At 43.0% G+C, this 18,567-nt stretch overlaps 1 protein-coding gene across 27 annotated transcripts in view; it reads right to left on the bottom strand.

Annotated features, from left to right (window-relative positions):
• DOCK9 (dedicator of cytokinesis 9) overlaps positions 1 to 18,567 on the bottom strand; it is a 327,271-nt gene that overhangs the window by 178,750 nt on the left and 129,954 nt on the right. For all 27 annotated transcript variants that reach the window (XR_013446892.1, XM_078070150.1, XM_078070157.1 and 24 more), the window contains exon 3: positions 2,171 to 2,260. Coding sequence is in view for 26 of the 27 variants with exons in the window: in XM_078070150.1 (XP_077926276.1) it covers positions 2,171 to 2,260 (90 nt within the window). In the remaining variant the exon portion in view is untranslated. The remainder of the gene's footprint in view (positions 1 to 2,170; positions 2,261 to 18,567) is intronic.

Below are 18,567 nucleotides of genomic sequence, written 5' to 3'. Positions count from 1 at the left end.
AATGCTTCTCAAAAATATTTTCAAAGCATTTTCACATTGAGAACATCAGACATCCACACTCAAAGTCACATTCCAAACCAAATGTGATTTCAGAATTACCTGTAGGTTTGGGTTTTCCCGCTATTCTCTCTAGATCCATTAGCACGGCCAAGTCAGCTCTGACCAGGTGTGATACAGGCTTGTGCACGCGCTCCTATTCTCTATTCAGCTTTTTGAACAAGCGCAGCAACTAAAATCATACCACCAAAGTCTCTGGCAGGACATTAAACCTACTCTGAAATATGACATGTAACTGCCCACCTAAAAAATAAATAAATAAGCAGACACTTGTATACAATCGGTGCATTTATGAATGCAACACCTGAGTGCCCAGATTTTTAACATCTTAGATAACATGGGTAAGATAATTACCATGTTTAAATATCTTACGTCATAAGAAACTATAAAAAACCCAGTTAAGCAGGTTAGATAGCCAGAGAGTCATTCATTTAATAAGCCCTTGTTGACAATGCACACAGCAGATACCAGCTAAATTCTAAGGCTGAAGCACAGAATAAGGTAAGCAGCCCCGCCCCTCCGGGGATGTAGAAAGTCTAGAAGATGAGGGGTTACATCAGAAATCAGCATCCAGAGAACTGTAACTCTAGAAAGACAGGGATCCAACTGGCTGATTCCATGACTGACCTTTCCAACTTGTGAAATTCAATAATATTTTGAAGTTAATACTGAAAGGTTTTTGCAGTTGTTTTAAAAAGAAAGCCATTAAGTCATTCTCGGCTGGACCAGAGGATGGAGAGGAAGTGCTGTTTCACTCCACCCTAGTGGCAGGGTCCCAAGAGGCCTTAGCTCTGTTGGCTGCAGCAGGATAGCTCGAAGCTGTTATTGCTCAGCCTGTGGTGACTGAAGAACTGAATGGAGAGCTGTCCCTCCAAAATCCTATTTATTAAGCAATTGGGAGAACTGAATTAGTAATCAATATTGCTCCATGTTTTAAAATAGGGGGTCAACAAAACTCTTTCTGCAAAAGGCCAGATAATATTTTCAGCTTTGAGGATCACATGGTTGCTGCCGCAAACACTCAACTCTGAGTTATAATGTGAAAGTAGTCATGTTAACGGAGGGGTGTGGCTACAATAAAACTTTATTTACAAAAACAGGCTGCAGGCCAGACGTTGCCTGTGGGTCCGGCACAGTTTGTCCACATCCTGCTTTAAAATAAACACTTAAGACTATATAAACATATCTGGCTCTATTTGTCCGGAATTAATTTTACTAATATAGTAGCAAAGAAAGTAAGACAAGAAGTTCTTTTCAGAGGATGAGAGATCATTACTTTTACAATTTTAAATACATATTTAATTTTTCGAAAATCTCAATGGAATTAATATTGTGACTATGATCTTGTCACTTTAATTGCTCTTCACTTTTAAAAGCATAACTTCCTTGTGGTGGGCAAACTTATTGATGGGCATATGTATCATCCAAAAATCAATGAGAAAAATAGGGATAAAAATCCATTATTTTTAAATGAAGGAGCACTTCAAGAAACAAAATTAAAAGACCTAATTAGTTCATGTTATCTAAAAGCACCTGGAAGAAGAAACAAACGCCCCAAGGGCGGGGGTGGGGGGGGAAGCAGTCTAAATGCAGTAATTTCTCTTTCCTCCATAACAAGATAATCATTATTTGTATGTTCAAACAAGAGTGGTAAGAATCGTACATTGATCAGAGATAGAGTCGGGCTCCGCTCATTATCATCTGGCACTTCATGAACATTGAACTAGTCTTGAAAATAAGTTACAAGTATAAACATATAAATGAAGTAAATGAATACATAAATGTGTGTGCTGAGTCTCAGCTGAAAATAATCTCAATAACAAATCCTCTGCCAAAGATTTCCAGTGAGTTCATAAGAGTTACTCCTTATACCTCTAAGTTCTGCAGAATTCATGTTTTAAACAGCCGTCAGAAACGACCCCTGTTGACATTTCTGTCCAAGCTTCAGGCTCTGAAAATCCTATTCTATTCTCCTATTTTAACTTCCACTACAAAAATGTAATTACGTCTCTGACACTTGCTTGAAAATATCATTGAAATTTAAAGAAGGGGGAGCGTTAGCAAAAAGTGGCTTTAAAATAAGGTATAAATTGATGTAGAAAAAACACATTACCTCCGTGACAAATAAGCTCTGCGCTTCCTCTTGCGCGTCTGCAGGAACCGTGGAGCACATATACCGACCCTGTCGCCGCAGAGTGGCGGTCTGTGGAGGAAAGTGCGGGCACAGGGTTTGGTTACTCCAAGATGGAAAGATGCCAGCCAGCGTCGGGGTGCAGCGGGGCCCCACAGGGACACAGTCACTCTGGTCTCTGCCAGCCCCACGCTTCTTCCTCCTTGGGTCACGCACAACAGACCCCTTTGGGCACCAGAAAGTTCAAAGTTGTGTGCGGGGCAATGGCTCCCCCTTCTTTCTGGGTCAGGGGCCCCATGACCCCTCCAGGGACCCCTTTTGCTCCCCCCCACCCCCAGGCAGGGTAGGGGCCCCTTTCAGAATCCCTAACACTCCACAACCCCAAGTGCTTGATCTAGTCCCACTACGTTGCCTTTTACTTGTCTTAACCGCCTTTTTCTAGTGTAAAACAGACATATCATGAAATTTACCATTTTAACCTTTTTTTTTTAAGTTTTTTTTTTTTTTTAAGTAAACTCTACACCCAACATGGGCTCGAACTCACGACCCTGAGATCAAGAGTCAGGAGCTCCACCAACTGAGTCAGCCAGGCGCCCCATTTTAACCATGTTTAAGTGTAGAGTTCAGTGGTATTGAGTACATTCACATTGCTGTGCAACCCTCATCACATCTATGTCTTCTTTTCCAGTTTTATTGAGAAATAATTGACATACATCGCTGTGTAAGCTTAAGGCATACAGCAGGATGGTTTGCTTTACATCTATTGTGAAATAAGCACCACGATAGGTTCAGCTAACATCCATTTTCTCACATAAATACAATAAAAAGAAAAGGGAAAGGGAAAAAGAATTTTCTCCTTGTGATCCTTGAAATCTCCTAGGATTTACTCTCTTAAGAACTTTCCCATATATCATTCATATTCATGGTAGTCGCCATGTGGTACATCACACCCCTAGTGCTTATTTATCTTATAACTGGAAGTTTGAACCTTTTGACCCCCTTTCTCTAATTCTTCTTCCCCCTACCCTCCACCTCTGGTTACCACAAGTCCAATCTCTTTTTCTATGACTTTTGTCTTGTTTCATTTTATTCCACATATAAGTGAGATCACACAGTATTTTGTCCTTCTCTGTCCAACTTTTTTCACTTAGCAAAATGCCAGCAAGGTCCATCATGTTGTTGCAAATAGTAGGATTTCCTCATTTCTTATGGCTTAATATTATTCTGTTGTAAATATATACCAGAACTTCTCTATCCATTCATCTATCAATGGACACTTAAGTTGTTTCCATGTCTTGGCTACTGTAAATAATGTTGCTATAAACACTGGGGTGCGGATATCTTTTTGAATTAATGTTTTCATTTCCTTTGGATAGGTTCCTAGAAGTGGGATTATTGGGGGTCATATGGTAGTTCTACTTTTAATTTTTTGAGGATCCCCCATACTGTTTTCCATAGTGACCGCACTAAATTACAATTCTACCAACAAGGCACAACAGTTCCCTTTTCTCCACATCCATGCCAGCATCTGTTACCTCTTGTCTTTTTTTTTTTTCTTTCTTAATGTGTTACACCAATAGCTTTATTTATTTATTTCTGTTATCTCTTATCTTTTGGATGACAGCCATTCTAGCAGAAACAAGTGATATGTTATTGTGATTCTAATTTGCATTTCCCTAATGATTAGTGATGTTGAACATCTTTTTATGAACTACTCACTTTTTTTATACCTTCTTTGGAAAAAGGTCTATTCAGGTCCTTTGTCCTTTTCAATGTGGGTTATTTGTTTTTTTGTTATTGAGTTGCGTGAGTTCTTCATATATTTTGGATATTCGTTTCCCATTCAATAGGTTGTCTCTTCTTTACTTTATTGATGGTTTCTTTTGCTTTGCAGAAGCTTTTGAGTTTGGTGTGGTCACACTTGTTTACTTTTTATTTTGTTGCTTTTTAAGTTATCGTACCCCCTCCCCCCAAAATCATTACCAAGACCCATGTTAAAGAGCTTTATTCCAATGTTTTCTTCTGGGAGTTTCGTGATTTCAGGTCTTTCATATAAGTCTTTGATCCATTTTGAGTTCATTTTCATGAGTAGTTTAAGACATGGGTCCAGTTTCATCCTTTCACATGGGAACAGCCAATTATCCCAAAACCATTTATTGTCTCTTCTCCATTCAGTATTCTTGGCTCCCTTGTCAAATATTAGTTGACTGTATACGCTTGGGTTTATTCTGGGCTCTCGATTCTGTTCCATTGGCCTACGTGTCTGTTTTTATGCTGGTACCATACTATTTTGATGACTACAGCTTTGTAAGTAGAGCTTGAAACAGAGTGTGTGATGCCTTCTGCTTTGTTCTTCTTTCTCAGGATTTCTTTGGCTACTTGGGGTCTTTTGTGATTCCATATAAGTTTTAGGAGTGTTTTTTCTACTTCACATTCACTGCCACATCCCCGGTGCCTAACAGCAGGGTAACCAGACAAGCAGAAGGTGCTCAATCAATAGTTGTTGAATAGATCTATGAATTGTGAATGCTACCATCCCTCCTAAACATTAGAACTGTTCTCATGTTTAAGGAGGATTAATGCTTATTTTAAATAATAAAATGCCTCATGACTTTAGGCAGTAGCACATCCACCCTAATTAACGTCATTTGGAAGGTACTGTTTTTGTCAAAATGAGGAAATGGGACCTCAGGCTTCAGAAAGCAATGTTCTAGATTTTTTCTCCCAAGGACTGTAATCCTTGGATACTATTAACAGATCGTAGTTACAAAAACAGCATACATGAAAACATTTTGCTAAGAGATCTACCCTGCGGTAGCTCTTCGTGGCTGCTTACCTAAGCTGGGATCTCCCAGCATTTGTCCCAAATGGTTTTCTTCTTCTTTGGTTGGAGGAAACTTTAGGTCAAATCCGTGATCCCTCCCCTCGAGCACAGGTAGAAAACTTCATGGCATATATCTTAAATATAATTTAATTTTATTTCCTGCCCCTGTTTTCTCAATGTCATGTCTCCTTCACCTATTTTATTCATTTTTGCATGGTGTCAATCTTTGAAAGTAATCTTAAGCCCTGTTTTTAGAATAAGTCCCCTTATTCTGAAGAAAGGGAAAGAAGGAACTCCATTCTCCACTAAGTCCTTAATGGGTGAATTACTAATTCATTCAGCCTCCAAAAGGGCTTTGTAGGCCCTTGCTCTTGATTTCTTTACAAATATCACAAATGGTGACCCTTACTTCCCAGCTGTTCCCATGAAATACCAAAGAGATATGTAACAACAAGCACTGAAGAGGCATAATCTATTCCAAAAGTTTCCAAGTAAGAAGTGATTCTAAGAGGTTGTCAAAACTATTAAAAATCAGGAATAATATAAGAAAAGGGGAATTGTTCAAGAAACCGTGTATGCTTCAAAGAAGGATTCACTCTACAGCCCTACTTATCTTGATGTATTTGGGTCTATCAAGATTTTTGAAACTAATTATTACACTTTCAAAATGTTCAGGAAATGCTCAGGTCAAGAAATGGGATGATTAGAGGCATTTCCAGCCTATTTCCCATCACAGCACTAGTCAAAAGAGAAAATTTATTACAACATTCTCCCAGTAGAATCACCAACTCAAGAAACTTTAATTGTGTGACACTTTTCCAAATGCCTCTAAGGTGAGAGAAACAGGATATGGATCTTTTTGATTCTTGTAGATCAGAGTGAGTGCCATTATGCTCTCACTTTATAAAGAAAGCAACTTTAATCATTAAAGAGAGACCTGACCTTTAACAGATAAGAGAGCACCAGGCATAATTAAACCAATCATCTGTGTGTTTATTTACTACCCACCAGTACCAGGACACTAGGTTTGAATCCATTACTGATCAAGTCCTAGCTCTGATTTTGACAAAGCTTAGTTTTCTGACAAGAGCCCTTCGCTCCCCCGGAGACTTCATCCAAATAAACTTAATGCATTTCTTAAAAACCATCCACTTAAATGAGACATAGTTCTTTAATGTTATTTTTATGTCTATTTCTTGTTGTATATAAAATTGGATGTTTTAGATGATCTCTTTTAGATAGATGGCTGCTATCCTTCCCTACATATGCATGCTGTTCCTCACACTAAAAGGTGGAGACAATCTCCCTCTCCTTGAATCTAGGCTGGCTTTGACCAATCCAATGAGGGGGAAGTGGCATTCTGCCAGTTCCAAACTTAGCAAACTAGCAGCTCTTGGAAGACAACCACCACATAAAAAGTTCTACTACCTGAGACCACTATGCTGTGAGTCCACACTAGCCATATGGAAAGGCCAGATATAGAAAGATGGCCCGCCAACCCACAGCTGGTTCCAGCCAAACTGGGAGAGTCACCACAACGTACGTGGGGAAGCATTCCAGCCCCTGCAGACAGCAAGTCAAGCAGAACTATCTAGCTGAGCCTTGATCAGATTTCAGAATTGTGAGAAATTATAAATTATTGCCCTAAATTACTAGGCTTTGGAATGGTTTGTTACTCAGCAATAAATAACTATAACAAGACTGTAAGAGATTAGGAACATGTCCTAATTAATGTACTGAGGAATACTGCTGTTTTCAGGAAAATCTTTTCAAATACTAATCACAATATAGAGTAAGGACAGAAGCATCGAGGGGACACACTAAGCTGCAATCTGGTTTCCACATTCACCTTTCCTAGGACTTCTGTCAGTGTCCTAAGGGTGGACAAGTAAGATAGAGAAAAATGTCTGTTGGACTTTAAGAGTAAAGATCAATGGCTTCTCTTCCCCCAAATCATTGTACTGATCATTTTAGGGCTCAGCATAAATATCATTTCATCCATCTATCCATCCTTCCCCTCACTGAGTCACTACTTTCAACCACCAGACACAGAACTAGCAGCTGGAGACACCAAGTTTAAGAAAGTGTACTTGCTGTCCCTATAAAGCTTATAGTCTCATGACAGAGGATGAGGAGGAAATAAATTAGCAGTGCTGCGAGTACTACAGAAGAGTATGAGAGAAAGGGGTACAGAAGCACAGGCTGAAATGAGAGGAAAGAAGAGGGGAATCTAAATCCAATAGGGAGGAGAAAAGGACATCAAGAAGATGTGCACCAAGGCAAAGACACTTAAACTAAACTGTACAGGATGAGTACATGCTGTATTCAGTACAAAGGGGGCAGAAACTTAGGGGTTAAAAGAGCAAAATCAAAACACAACGAATTAGATTAGCTCTTTGCACACACACAAGAGACCCATTAAATCCTAGAACTACAAATATATCCTATGCCAAAGGAAAAACTGCCCAGAACACTAATTAAATTTGAATTAAAAAACACGGAAGGATGAAAAACCCCACCAACCTATAGCCTAATCAATGCTTTTAACTCATCTGGGGAAAGAATGAGCCAATAGAAGGAACGGGTCTTACATAAAGCAGAGCAATTTTGTCAGCGTCTTTATCCCCATTTAACAGGAGAGACTGGAATCTACCAGCTGGGCCACTGGGGCACCATTAACATTGGACTTGGCACCAGTGAGGAGTCGTCGCTTCGTGTCCTCAGTTCCCAAGGTCTTCCCACTCATTGCTGAGTCCAGCCTCCCCAATTCACCTGTTTATAATGTGATTCCCATTTAGACTTTCCTAATGAGAGAGAGATGACACAGCCAATGAATGTATTCTGATCGGCTTATTAATTCTAGTTCTCAAGGCTCATAATTAAATAGCATTTGGTTTGTTCTCTCGTGGGGTTGTCTGCTACAAGTCAGTTCTCTGAGCCCAAACAACTCTGGTCACACTGAACAAACTCAGTTTCTGGACTTGCAAAGCTAAGATCTGACCCCAGACCTTGGTGACTTATGAACCACGGCCAATAAGGCCGCGTCTGATAGCAGCTGGTCAACCTCTGACTCCGTTATCCAAAACTTTCTGGCAGGCGCACATGCCACTTTCTCCTATCGGACTGTGGAATCCTCTGAGAGCAGGAGACATATGCCCCCATCTGTATGTCTGTGCTAAGTACTCAATAAATGTTTCAAGAATGAATGAACAAAATAGTCAATGAAGAGAGAAATAGGTCTCTACCAATAATCATCCATTACTTGTATATAATTTTTTTTCTGTTATTACAAATAGTTCTCTGGCCCATTATGAAAACTGAAGTCTTCCCTTGAAGACTACAGCATGAGTGAATGCTCTATTTTAATTTCTCCATAGATTCTGTTTATTAAAACTCGCATTTGGGTAATAGTCTACTGTATGCCAAATCGATTCACATTAAATTTCTGCAGTTTTATTTATCTGGCTTGTAACAGAGTCTCAATCAATACCTGGAGATTTATACTCAATGAACGCTAACGCCCTCCTCACAAGTGAACTTAATTTTCTTTTTCATGGTTGTGGTATTCTCTTCTTTTCTATCCGTTAAAATCATATTCCTGCTAAAAAAAATGGGTCTGTATCCACTTTATATAAATCAACATCAAGGTGGACATTCAAAGAATATCTGTCCCATTTCTATGTTTGGAAATGAATTATTTCCATTCTACTAAGAAAGCTTAGCAGCAGCATTCTCTAAGTAGCTTTCCGCACTTGCAAGGGGGAGGGAAGAAACACTTCACACTGTGAAGTGTGATAAGATCTGCAAATTAAATATAAATGCAGCTAGCATCTCCGACAACCACTCTGGATAGAAATCTCATAGCACAAAGCACAATTTAAAAATAAAAGCCCTGGGTGTGCCTGAGTGGCTCAGTCAGTTGAGCATCCAAGTCTTGATTTTGGCTCAGGTCATGATCTCAGGGTTGTGAGATCAAGCCCCACACCGGGCTCTGCACTCAGTGCAGAGTCTGCTTGTCCCTCTCCCTCTGTTCCTCTCCCCACTCTCTCTCTCTGTCTCTCTCACTCTCAAATAAATAAATAAATAAAATATTTTTAAAAAATAAAAATAAAAGCCCTCTTCTAGCTACTATAATAGTCTAAATTATTTTCAGTCAGTTTCTGTTACTTAGGTTTAATGCTGGTAGTCTTTGACACAAAGAGATCCTTAATTACCTTGGCCAAGTATGGACAGGAGTCTTACAAGGAATTCCAAAAAATGTCAGGAGTTACTGAAAAGAAAAATTTAGAACTGCTACAGGAAGAGAAAGGGGTGAAGTCCTCGCCCAAAGGGCTCAGAAGATGATCCAAGGACATGTGAGAGCCCAGGTCAATCTTCAGGAGACCTTTTTTTTTTTTTTTAATGGAATGAGTTGAAGTTCAGAGTTGCCCCCAGACCTGAATAGAAACAGCAGAACTTGTAACTATCTCCAAGTCTAATTTGGAAGAACAAATTTCAAATAGATAAAAAAACTTTTTTCTCTCTTGGTTGAAATGACTCCCCCCAAAGACTGGGGTCACTTCAGCGACTATGAGCCATAGCCCAGGGTGCTTGGCCCAGGGAGGCAGGGCCATGGGTCACCTGAAGGGACAGACAGACATACCATACAGGCCTGATCTGGGCCAGCCTTGGGCCTTCCTGGCACTTCCTGACCCTCTTCTTTATCACTCACAGCTGTTCCCCTGATGGCCTGCTACAAACCCTGGTCTTCATCTTCAGCTTGGAATCTCTCTCTACGAATGGAATTCCTGACCCCAACCTGGCTCTGTCCTCCCTCCATCAGTGCCGGCCAACCCACCACCCTGACCCCACTGAAGCTGGGATACCGAGAAGCTCATGTTTCAAACTGCAAGAAATGTGAGGTGAATAATTTAATTCAACTTCCTATGGAAGAATCTGAGAAGTGATATTGGAAAGGGGTTTGAATGGAGAGCCAGGAAACCTGAGTCCTCATCTGAGTGTGGCCTCTAATTAGCTGTGTGATCTTGAGGGAAAGTTTTAACTCTCCACATCTATAAAATAGAGAGTTTTCTAAGGATCTCCAGGCTTACTGTGTAATTTTAAAATTCCACAGTTCTGTGAACAGGGAATTCTAAGTCTATCTGTCTCAAATGACTTATTATCTGAGTGCTATGAGGTGCTTTGAGAGAAACTAAAAGACATCCAAAAAAATAAGACTAATACTAGGTCTGCTTTGATTGATTACCCCATTTATTTTTTTAGGAAAGGAATCCTTGGATTTGAGGGAGGGAAGAGTCACTCTGTAGACTTAAATAAATGTAGGATGAGTGGTAACAGAGACGTGCTTTTGTGTCATTGTTTCTTTACGGTTCTAACCCTCTCAACCCATATGGTATGGGACTTTTTATTAATCACTTTAGAATGGGCATTAAAACCCTAACAAAACAACCCTCTTAATTCCTGGTGGGAAGCATGCATAGCCACTGCTGTTTAAAATACCCTATTTTATAAGATTTTAATTAAGAGACTGAAACAAAAGGCCCACCCTTCCCCTGGGGCCATATGAACAATGAGCTAGAGACAGGATCCCAGAGAAGTGGGTGGGCTGCAACACCAGCCAGCTGCAGGCTTCCGCCACCAACAACTGTCTCCCCATCTCTCCTGTTCAAAGGAGCATAGGGCTGGGAGTGTCCTCCCTCAGACAGAAAAACAAACATCACAGGCAGCGCAGAAGGGAGTGCAGGCCTTGAAACAGGAAGAGACGGCTCCTCCAGTGTTCTAAGCAGAACAGCTCTGAAGAGAGGGGAGGCCACAGTGCATCAGCTGAGACACTGAGTGACGACAGGTGAAGGCCTTCAGGAGGCGGAAACTGGTCTGTTAGGCACGTGGCTGCAGAATGTCAAAGAGTGCAGGACATTTCCTAGGTGCCACCTTACCTCTGAGATGGGCTCTGAGGCCTGCGGACGGCCTGAGGTCGGACACGAGGGCCTAACACCCACTCTGACAGATGATCTGCTGGACAGGGAAGCCCACCAGGTCTCAGGGCCTGGGTCAGCTCCCACCTACCCTCACGCAAAAATGTGGACTCTCTCTTCCCCACCCTGTTTGTAATTCCATATAAAGCATCCTGTGCTTGTGTTCATTTTTGTGTTTGTTTTGATTCACGTAGTAGAACTATGCCCTCAGACCTTTGAGGGCTTGATGCATTTGCAGAGAAAGATCTTCCAGGAGAAGGACAACCGTGGGGTGTGGTAGGAGGGGGCCAAAACTCAGTGAGGGGAGGGAAGTGGATGGCGCCAGAAATCAAAGCCCAGGCGGTTGAGGGAAGACAGCTCTTTGGGCTGGCGTTCCTCAGCCTGGCCCATCTCCTTTACTAAGCAAGTAAGCCCTGGGTTGAATTTATACTGTGCTCAACTGGGCCAAATGGACAGAGTCCGCTTCAATGTTCTAACATTATCCTGGATTTTCAACTACTCCCTGTTAGACAGGCAGCTCTCAATACCTCCTTTCTTAGGTTTCTAAGCCTGAGCCAGACTGCAGGGAACCTCACATGTCTGGGGAGTTGGGTCCCTTTATATCATATGCTGGACACCGGCCTTGGTTGCATTTGTCTGTGCATGAAACATTACTACGAGAAACTCTGGGGACTTTACTGTGACTTATCAAGCACAGCGTACTGGAGCCTTTCCAAATGTCTGGCAGAGGTATTTGTTTCAGAGCAGATGACTCGCTTTAGGAGGATTTAGCCCCAAGCCAGGCTGGAAACTGGGCGTTTCCAACATCTCCTTGTGGAGATCATGTCTTGGCGACTGACTCAGTGTTCTATTAACCTCAGAAGATCCCATTTTCAGTTTCCTGAGATCTCTCAATGTCCAATTCATTAATAATTAAGAAAATGGACACGGCATGGTACAGGACAAGGGTCTAGAAAAGGAATCCCATTTAGGTTTCTGGAGGGATTTAACAGAAAACAACACTCAAGGAACCCAGTAAAACCATGCTGGGGGCCGCCTGTCCCCACAGCCCCTCCTCACCAGCCCCTGCAAGCTCCCCAGGCTCCCATCCTGCACCATCCTTCTCTGCTTGCTCAATAGTGCCACCCTGTGTGACGTCAGTGACTTTCCTTGCTGGACGTCCCCACGACAATGCACTGATGTAGGGTGCTCCTGCGTGCAGCTGGTATGCCCAGCTCCCCTCTATCGTTCCTCTTACGCGTTCTCTGCCAGTCATCGCTCTAAAATTTTCATCTGCTAGCATCAGGCCTCAGCTTAAATCCTTTCCATGACTCCTCACTGCCACCAGAATAGAGTCCAAGCTCCTCAGCAGACCCAAAGACCTTGGCTGAGCAGCTCTAATGATTTTTCTGGACTCACCTGCCCTTCTTCAGCCCTGCAGCACATGGGGACTTGTGACTCCCTCATGCACCAGGCCACTCACCTGGCTGCAGAGCTGCTCCCCCCACCCACGTCTCCTACCAGCCTCGAGACCCACGGACTATGCTGCTCATCTTTGCTTTTCCAACACCCAGCAGAACATCTGGCACAACGTAAATGTTTGCTGAGTGAATGGGCAGTTGAGATTTTAAAATGGGGATTCTTTTATTCAATTGTAAGATCACTCAGGGTTCCAAATGAGACAGTGTCTCAGAACTGCTGAGCCATCAGGTAGCTTCTGTCACCACATAATGTCCTGTTTCCTAAAGTGTCACATGCATTTATAGGTGTCAGTAGACCTTTGAGAGTCATAAAAATTTCATTCTGCTAACCCCCCAAATTATATATTACATAACTTTCCAAATGCAATAAACTATAACTAAATAAGTTAAATGTTCAGGACCCTTCATGACCAGACTCACCAATTAAGTTCAGTTTTTAGAGATTCTATTTGGTTTATGTTTGGCTTGGTTTGGTGTTAAAAAGATGCTTGGTTTTAGTCACTCTTAAGTACCACTTCACGAGAGAGAATGGTGGGGGGGTAATCCAGAAAACCAGGTCATTTGGTCATTTGGGGGACAAGTGGCAGGTCCAGCTTCCCCATGAGTAAGGGGCTCAACCTGTTCCACATCACATGACTGCAAATCCTCAAAAATGAATGATGCTACCCGGAAGGAAGGAGGCTGCTTCCTAGGCCCTCAGCTCTCTTCCTGCCAACTGACGTCAGCCAGGGGTGCAAAGAGCTTCCCTGCATGGTGCTGTCTCTGGATTCTCGCATATCTATGAGAACCTAAATTTTAGGGCAAATGTTATCTCTGAACTATAGATTAAGAAAAGTGAGTTTTAAGAAGGCTTCTCATTTACCCCATCACCCAGATTAATAACAGAGAGACCTGGGGCTAAACTTCAGGTCACACGAGTAAATCTTGGGTCTAGAGCATCTACCATCCCTATGATGGATTTATGTTCCACTTGGTAACAAAACCTTGAGGAAGGTATAAGCAAGCACAGTTTCTTTTGTTTTCTACTTATCTGTGTATGGCTCTGTAATCTTTCTCTAGAATGCAATTTTAGTTGCTGAAAAGACCATACCTTTGTGTGAACACCTAGCATAGTGAATATGCTTCGTATTAAAACATGGCCATTATTTACATATTCCAAGATATTGGTGAGCTCTCCTCGTGTTCTCCTCATCACTCAGGAGTACAGTTGCACTGATGCACCAAGGACGATTGCTCTCAAATCTCTCCATGCATTTGTCAGCACCACCACCGCTGCGCTGGTCTTGTCAGAGCATCGGGCCTCAGCACATCAGTTCCTGGGATGCCATCCAAAGTCTTATTTTAAACACGGTGGAGCTGAGATTATGCTCCACAGATAAAACACTAAGCAGATGGGGAAGTCCTGACTCGAGGACCTCTGACATCAGGGGACTTTGCTGAACTTCCTTACTCTGTCCTCTCTGGATCTCATGCATACACTCAGCACGCACGCTCAGGCTGATGCCGGACACTCCGAGCAGGACACACTTGACAGTATCTAGGCTCTGCCAGGCAACCCTGGCAGGAAGAGGCAGAGCAATGGACACAGCAGGACCCACAAGTTGTAGGAACCACAGAGATTTTGAGCTTACTAATATGTTCAATGACATCTGGTAATTCTGAGGCCAAAACCTAGATTTTCTCTTTAGGCACTCTTTGTTCTTGTTTTTGCATGCAATCCTACTGTGTCTCCTTCTCTTCTACTCCCCTGATCTGCCACCTTGACAAAGTTTTACAGTTATGAATAATTATAAAGATCAATATTCAATGAATGTAGAAATAGAGTATAAATGAATCTCCATGTGCTTACATGGTCTTAGGATTATCACCTTTGCTTAGAACTTTGTCTATGTGTGTCTGTTAGTCGTGTTTAATAACCTAAGACAAATACATTAATCACATACATAAAACTGTCCTCCTACCCCTCAATGCTTACAAGTATGATCTGTGCTTACCCCTTTTTACCAATTGTGGGACATTTACCATTCTCTCCGACCTATTTAAAATGTGAGCTAAACATTATTTCTTCTAAAAAAGCAAAGAAGATTTGAGGAAGGGAGGGAGGGAAGGAGGGAGGGAGTGTGACCTGATGCGGGGAGTACATGCATACAGTGCTGGACTACGAGTTTATCCAGTATCTTTTATTCTACATAAGAGAATCAACTCTTAGCCCCATTGATGCAGGTAATGTTATATGCCTGTGTGTGTGTCCTATTTCATCTAGTTATTTACGTAGTTAATCTCAACTCCCTACTTGATCATAAGTTTTCCTCAGCAGTGTGCAGTATTTCTTTTTTTCTTTTTTTTAAAGACTTTTTTTTAAAAGACTGCTTGTGTTCCCTCTCCCTCTGTGTCTCTGTCAAATAAATAAATAAAATCTTTAAAAAAAAAATAAAGACTTTATTTATTTGAGAGAGAGCGAGCGAGCAAGCCCAAGGTGGGGGGCAGGGGCAGAGGGAGAGGGAGAAGCAGACTCTGCACTGAGCAGAGAGCCCAACGTGGGGCTCGATCCCAGGACCCCGAGATCATGACCTGAGCCAAAGGCAGACACTTAATTGACTGAGCCACCCATGTGCCCCACTGTGCAGTATTTCTAATAAAAATCATGTAATACAGGATCTACCTCAGTGAAAAAAGGCTACTTCCCTTACCAGGCGCCGTATGGAAGAAAACGGCTAACGTGCTTTGTAAACACAGAGATCAATCGGACAGGATTTTATTCTAATGGTTTTGGGGCGGGCACCAGAGTTCCCTGAGTTACCCAGCTCCCGGGACACCGCCACATATTCTGCAGGAATGTCCCCACACCCCAATATAACACGGAACACAGGTCAGTCACGTCCCCTAGCGTGTATGCCGTGGAGCACGACATACACCCTCCACTGATGGGCGAATGGACCTGCTCTGCCTGTAACGGAGCGTGGGGACCCAGAGGGCCAGCCGTGGTCTTCCTCTCTGACCACCACGGTATCACGTGAGCTGAACCTCACTGAGGAGAAGCGGCAGGCTTCTCCTCATCCTCCGGTCCCACAAGGCTGCCACCTTCCTTTACAAAACACGGCACAAATCAAAGTTAATTACGGTTCCTCAATATATTGCTGTTGGTTGCTGATGGAGAATCCGGTAGAGAAGCTGTTACTCACAAGTAATTTTCACCCTCACCTAAGTAATACTGAACTGGCACGGTTCCAAGACTGATATTTCTTTAAGTTTGTTGAGCTGAACAAAATTTTAAACAAATTAAGGAACAAATGTGACAGTCAAGGAAATAATAACAACCAAGTGTTCCTACATCACTTGCTTTTCCTGTTGCAGTTCCAATAAGAAAGAAAGGTTACAACATATTTTATCTTCAAGGGGCCCAGGGATCCATCTCAAGCTTAGACTAAATGCTCAAAATAGTCATCTGACCAGCTATGCCTATAACTTATTTCTATTTAACTTTAGGTATCATCTAGGTTCAACAGCCCCAGTGGTTGGGCTGAACTATTTCACATCTTTACCTTTCCAAATCTCTATCAAACTGTTTAGTGTTTTGTTACATGTTGATTCACTTTACCCACGAGCCTTCCAAGGTCACCCTTGCCATGATCCATGCTGCCTACCAAACATCTCCCTGTGTCATCGCAAACACCAAAACGCCCCTTCTCCAAGTGCCACTTTACATCCCTCCCACGACCCCACACCATGCATTTCTGCTCGTTCACCCACCAGGTCCTCCACTATCTTCCTTTCTCAGTCCAACATCGACCTATAAAGACTCCACACCCGGCCAAAAGTCCATGGGAGGCCATTTCAGGACCTCGAGTGCCGTAGTTTTGGGCCCTGCTGCTATTCCGCACCCCCACACATACCATCTTGCCACTATAACCCCCCATCCTCAGTTTTCTCTTCTCAGTTCTCAAGCACTGACATTCCCAAAAAGGCTGTTTCCACCAAAATGTTAGGTGGAAGGGGCCCACTCTTGTTGGTGATTCATATATTCTCATTCTCGCTCCCTCTCACTCATTCATCCCACTCGACAAGTATTACTGAATTCCTGCCCTGTGCCATCTATTTCCAGGTGCTTGAAAACATCAGTGCACAGGACGAATAGCCCTGCCCCCACAGAGTTCACATGAATAAACATGTAAGTATGTTAGAAGTGGATAAGCAATGTGGTGAGAAAAAAATGAAACATAAATGGGACCAGGAAGGCCCAAGGGGGTCGGGCGGTACGGAGTCGGCAAGGATCTCACTGACAAGGTAAGACTTGGCAAAAGGCTTTCAGGAGGCGGGAGACAGCTGGGTAAAGAATTCACTGGCACAGGAGAAAGCCTGAGCAAGGGCCCTAAGGCAGGAGACAGCCCAGGGTGAAGGAGGAGCCCCACGGAGGCCAGGAAGACAGTCAGGGAGGTCATGGGTGGACAAGACCACAGCAGCCCTTCAGGCCATGATAAGGTCTTCACTGAAGGACTCTGAACACAAGAGTGACATCATCCGACCTACCTTTTAAACTTATTTTTAAATGCTCACTCTGGCTACTCTATTAGGATAAACTGGAAGGGGTCAAGAATAGGATCCAGAAGACTTGACAGGAGGCTCTTGCATTAACCACGGCATGAAAGGATGAGGGCTATGGCCATGGTTACAGCAGTGGAGGAACTAACCAATGACTCTTACTGTCACCCCCTCTTCATCCTATTCCCTAAGTTTCCAGACCCTTCTTACCGCCCCCCTCCCCCACTGAGCTGCACCTCCCCTGAGCCAGCCTGACACTAGCCCCTCAGCCCAATCCACTCTAAATTTCTCAATAGCCAATTCTCTCCTTGCTGTTCAGAGATGGAACTCTCTCTCCTTCTTCCCCCAAAGACCCTCAATTCCATCCCCAAGATCCCCAAAGAGCCCTGTTTCTTTCTTTCTTTTAAGATTTTATTTATGGGGCACCTGGGTGGCTCGGTTGGTTAAGCATCTGCCTTCAGCTCAGGTCATGATTCCAGGGTCCTGGGATCGAGTCCCCACAGTGGGCTCCCTGTTCAGTGGGGAGCCAGCTTCTCCCTCTCCCTCTGCTGCTCCCCCTGCTTGTGCTCTCTCGCTCTCTCTGTCAAATAAATGAATGAAATCTTAAAAAAAAGAAAAGAAAAAAAAGATGTTATTTATTTATTTATTTATTTATTTATTTATTTATTTATAAGAGAGAGCATGGGGAGGGAGGAGCAGAGGAGGAGGGAGAGGGAAAGAATCTCAAGCAGACTCCCCACTGAGCGTGGAGCCTGATGCAGGGCTCCATCTCATGACCCTGAGATCATGACCTGAGCTGAATGCAAGAGTCAGATGCTTAACTGAGCCAACCAGACAGCCCTGCAAAGAGCCCTGTTTCAAACCACATCCCTGTAAACCTGACATCTTCCATGTCTTCCCCATTCCTGGACTTCCCTTCTTAGCTCATTCTCTCGTTTTCCCAATCCTGATAAAACCTCTTGTTCTTACTCTGAGCCATGACGATTCCTTCTCTCTGCTACCATGTAATATGAACCCCTGTATTCCCACCTGCTTACTTCATCAGCCCTGGCCAGAAACTCTCTTCACCAGCAAAGATATCCTAGGTATCAACTCCCCCACCTCATCAGGAGGAGCACAAGACTGTCTGCCCTTTCTGCCTACCTTCTTCAAAGTCTTCTGTCTTCCAGGACCCTGCAGTCTCCTGGAGAAAGTTTCCAATTTTCTGTAACTGCTTCCCACCTCCCTCCTTCCTCAGTGAAGGTGCCCCCAAGATCTAGTTCCCACAGAGGCACCCCCATGCTCTTGGCCTCTGGGCCACTGACTCACATTGCTATGAGTGAGCCCAGATCAATAACCCCCATTCCTCTCTTAGACCGAACTTCTGCATTTCCAACCACTTAAAAATTCTTTGCACCTGGATATCCCACTATCTCCAACTTAATAGAATAAATTCCCATGGGACTCGATCTCTCTCATGATACTAGTCACATTCTCCTTCTTATTAGAAACATTAGGTTATTATCTCTTCTAAGTTTTGAGCAATTTGAAAGCAGGAGCCCTGTCTCATACTCTAAGCATCTCAGGAGGCTGAGCCCTTTG

This window comes from Halichoerus grypus, chromosome 4 (assembly GCF_964656455.1).
Source record: "Halichoerus grypus chromosome 4, mHalGry1.hap1.1, whole genome shotgun sequence".
Lineage (NCBI taxonomy): Eukaryota > Metazoa > Chordata > Mammalia > Carnivora > Phocidae > Halichoerus > Halichoerus grypus.
The sequence above is the reverse complement of the archived record's forward strand: the minus strand, read 5'-3'. Positions and strand labels throughout refer to the sequence as shown.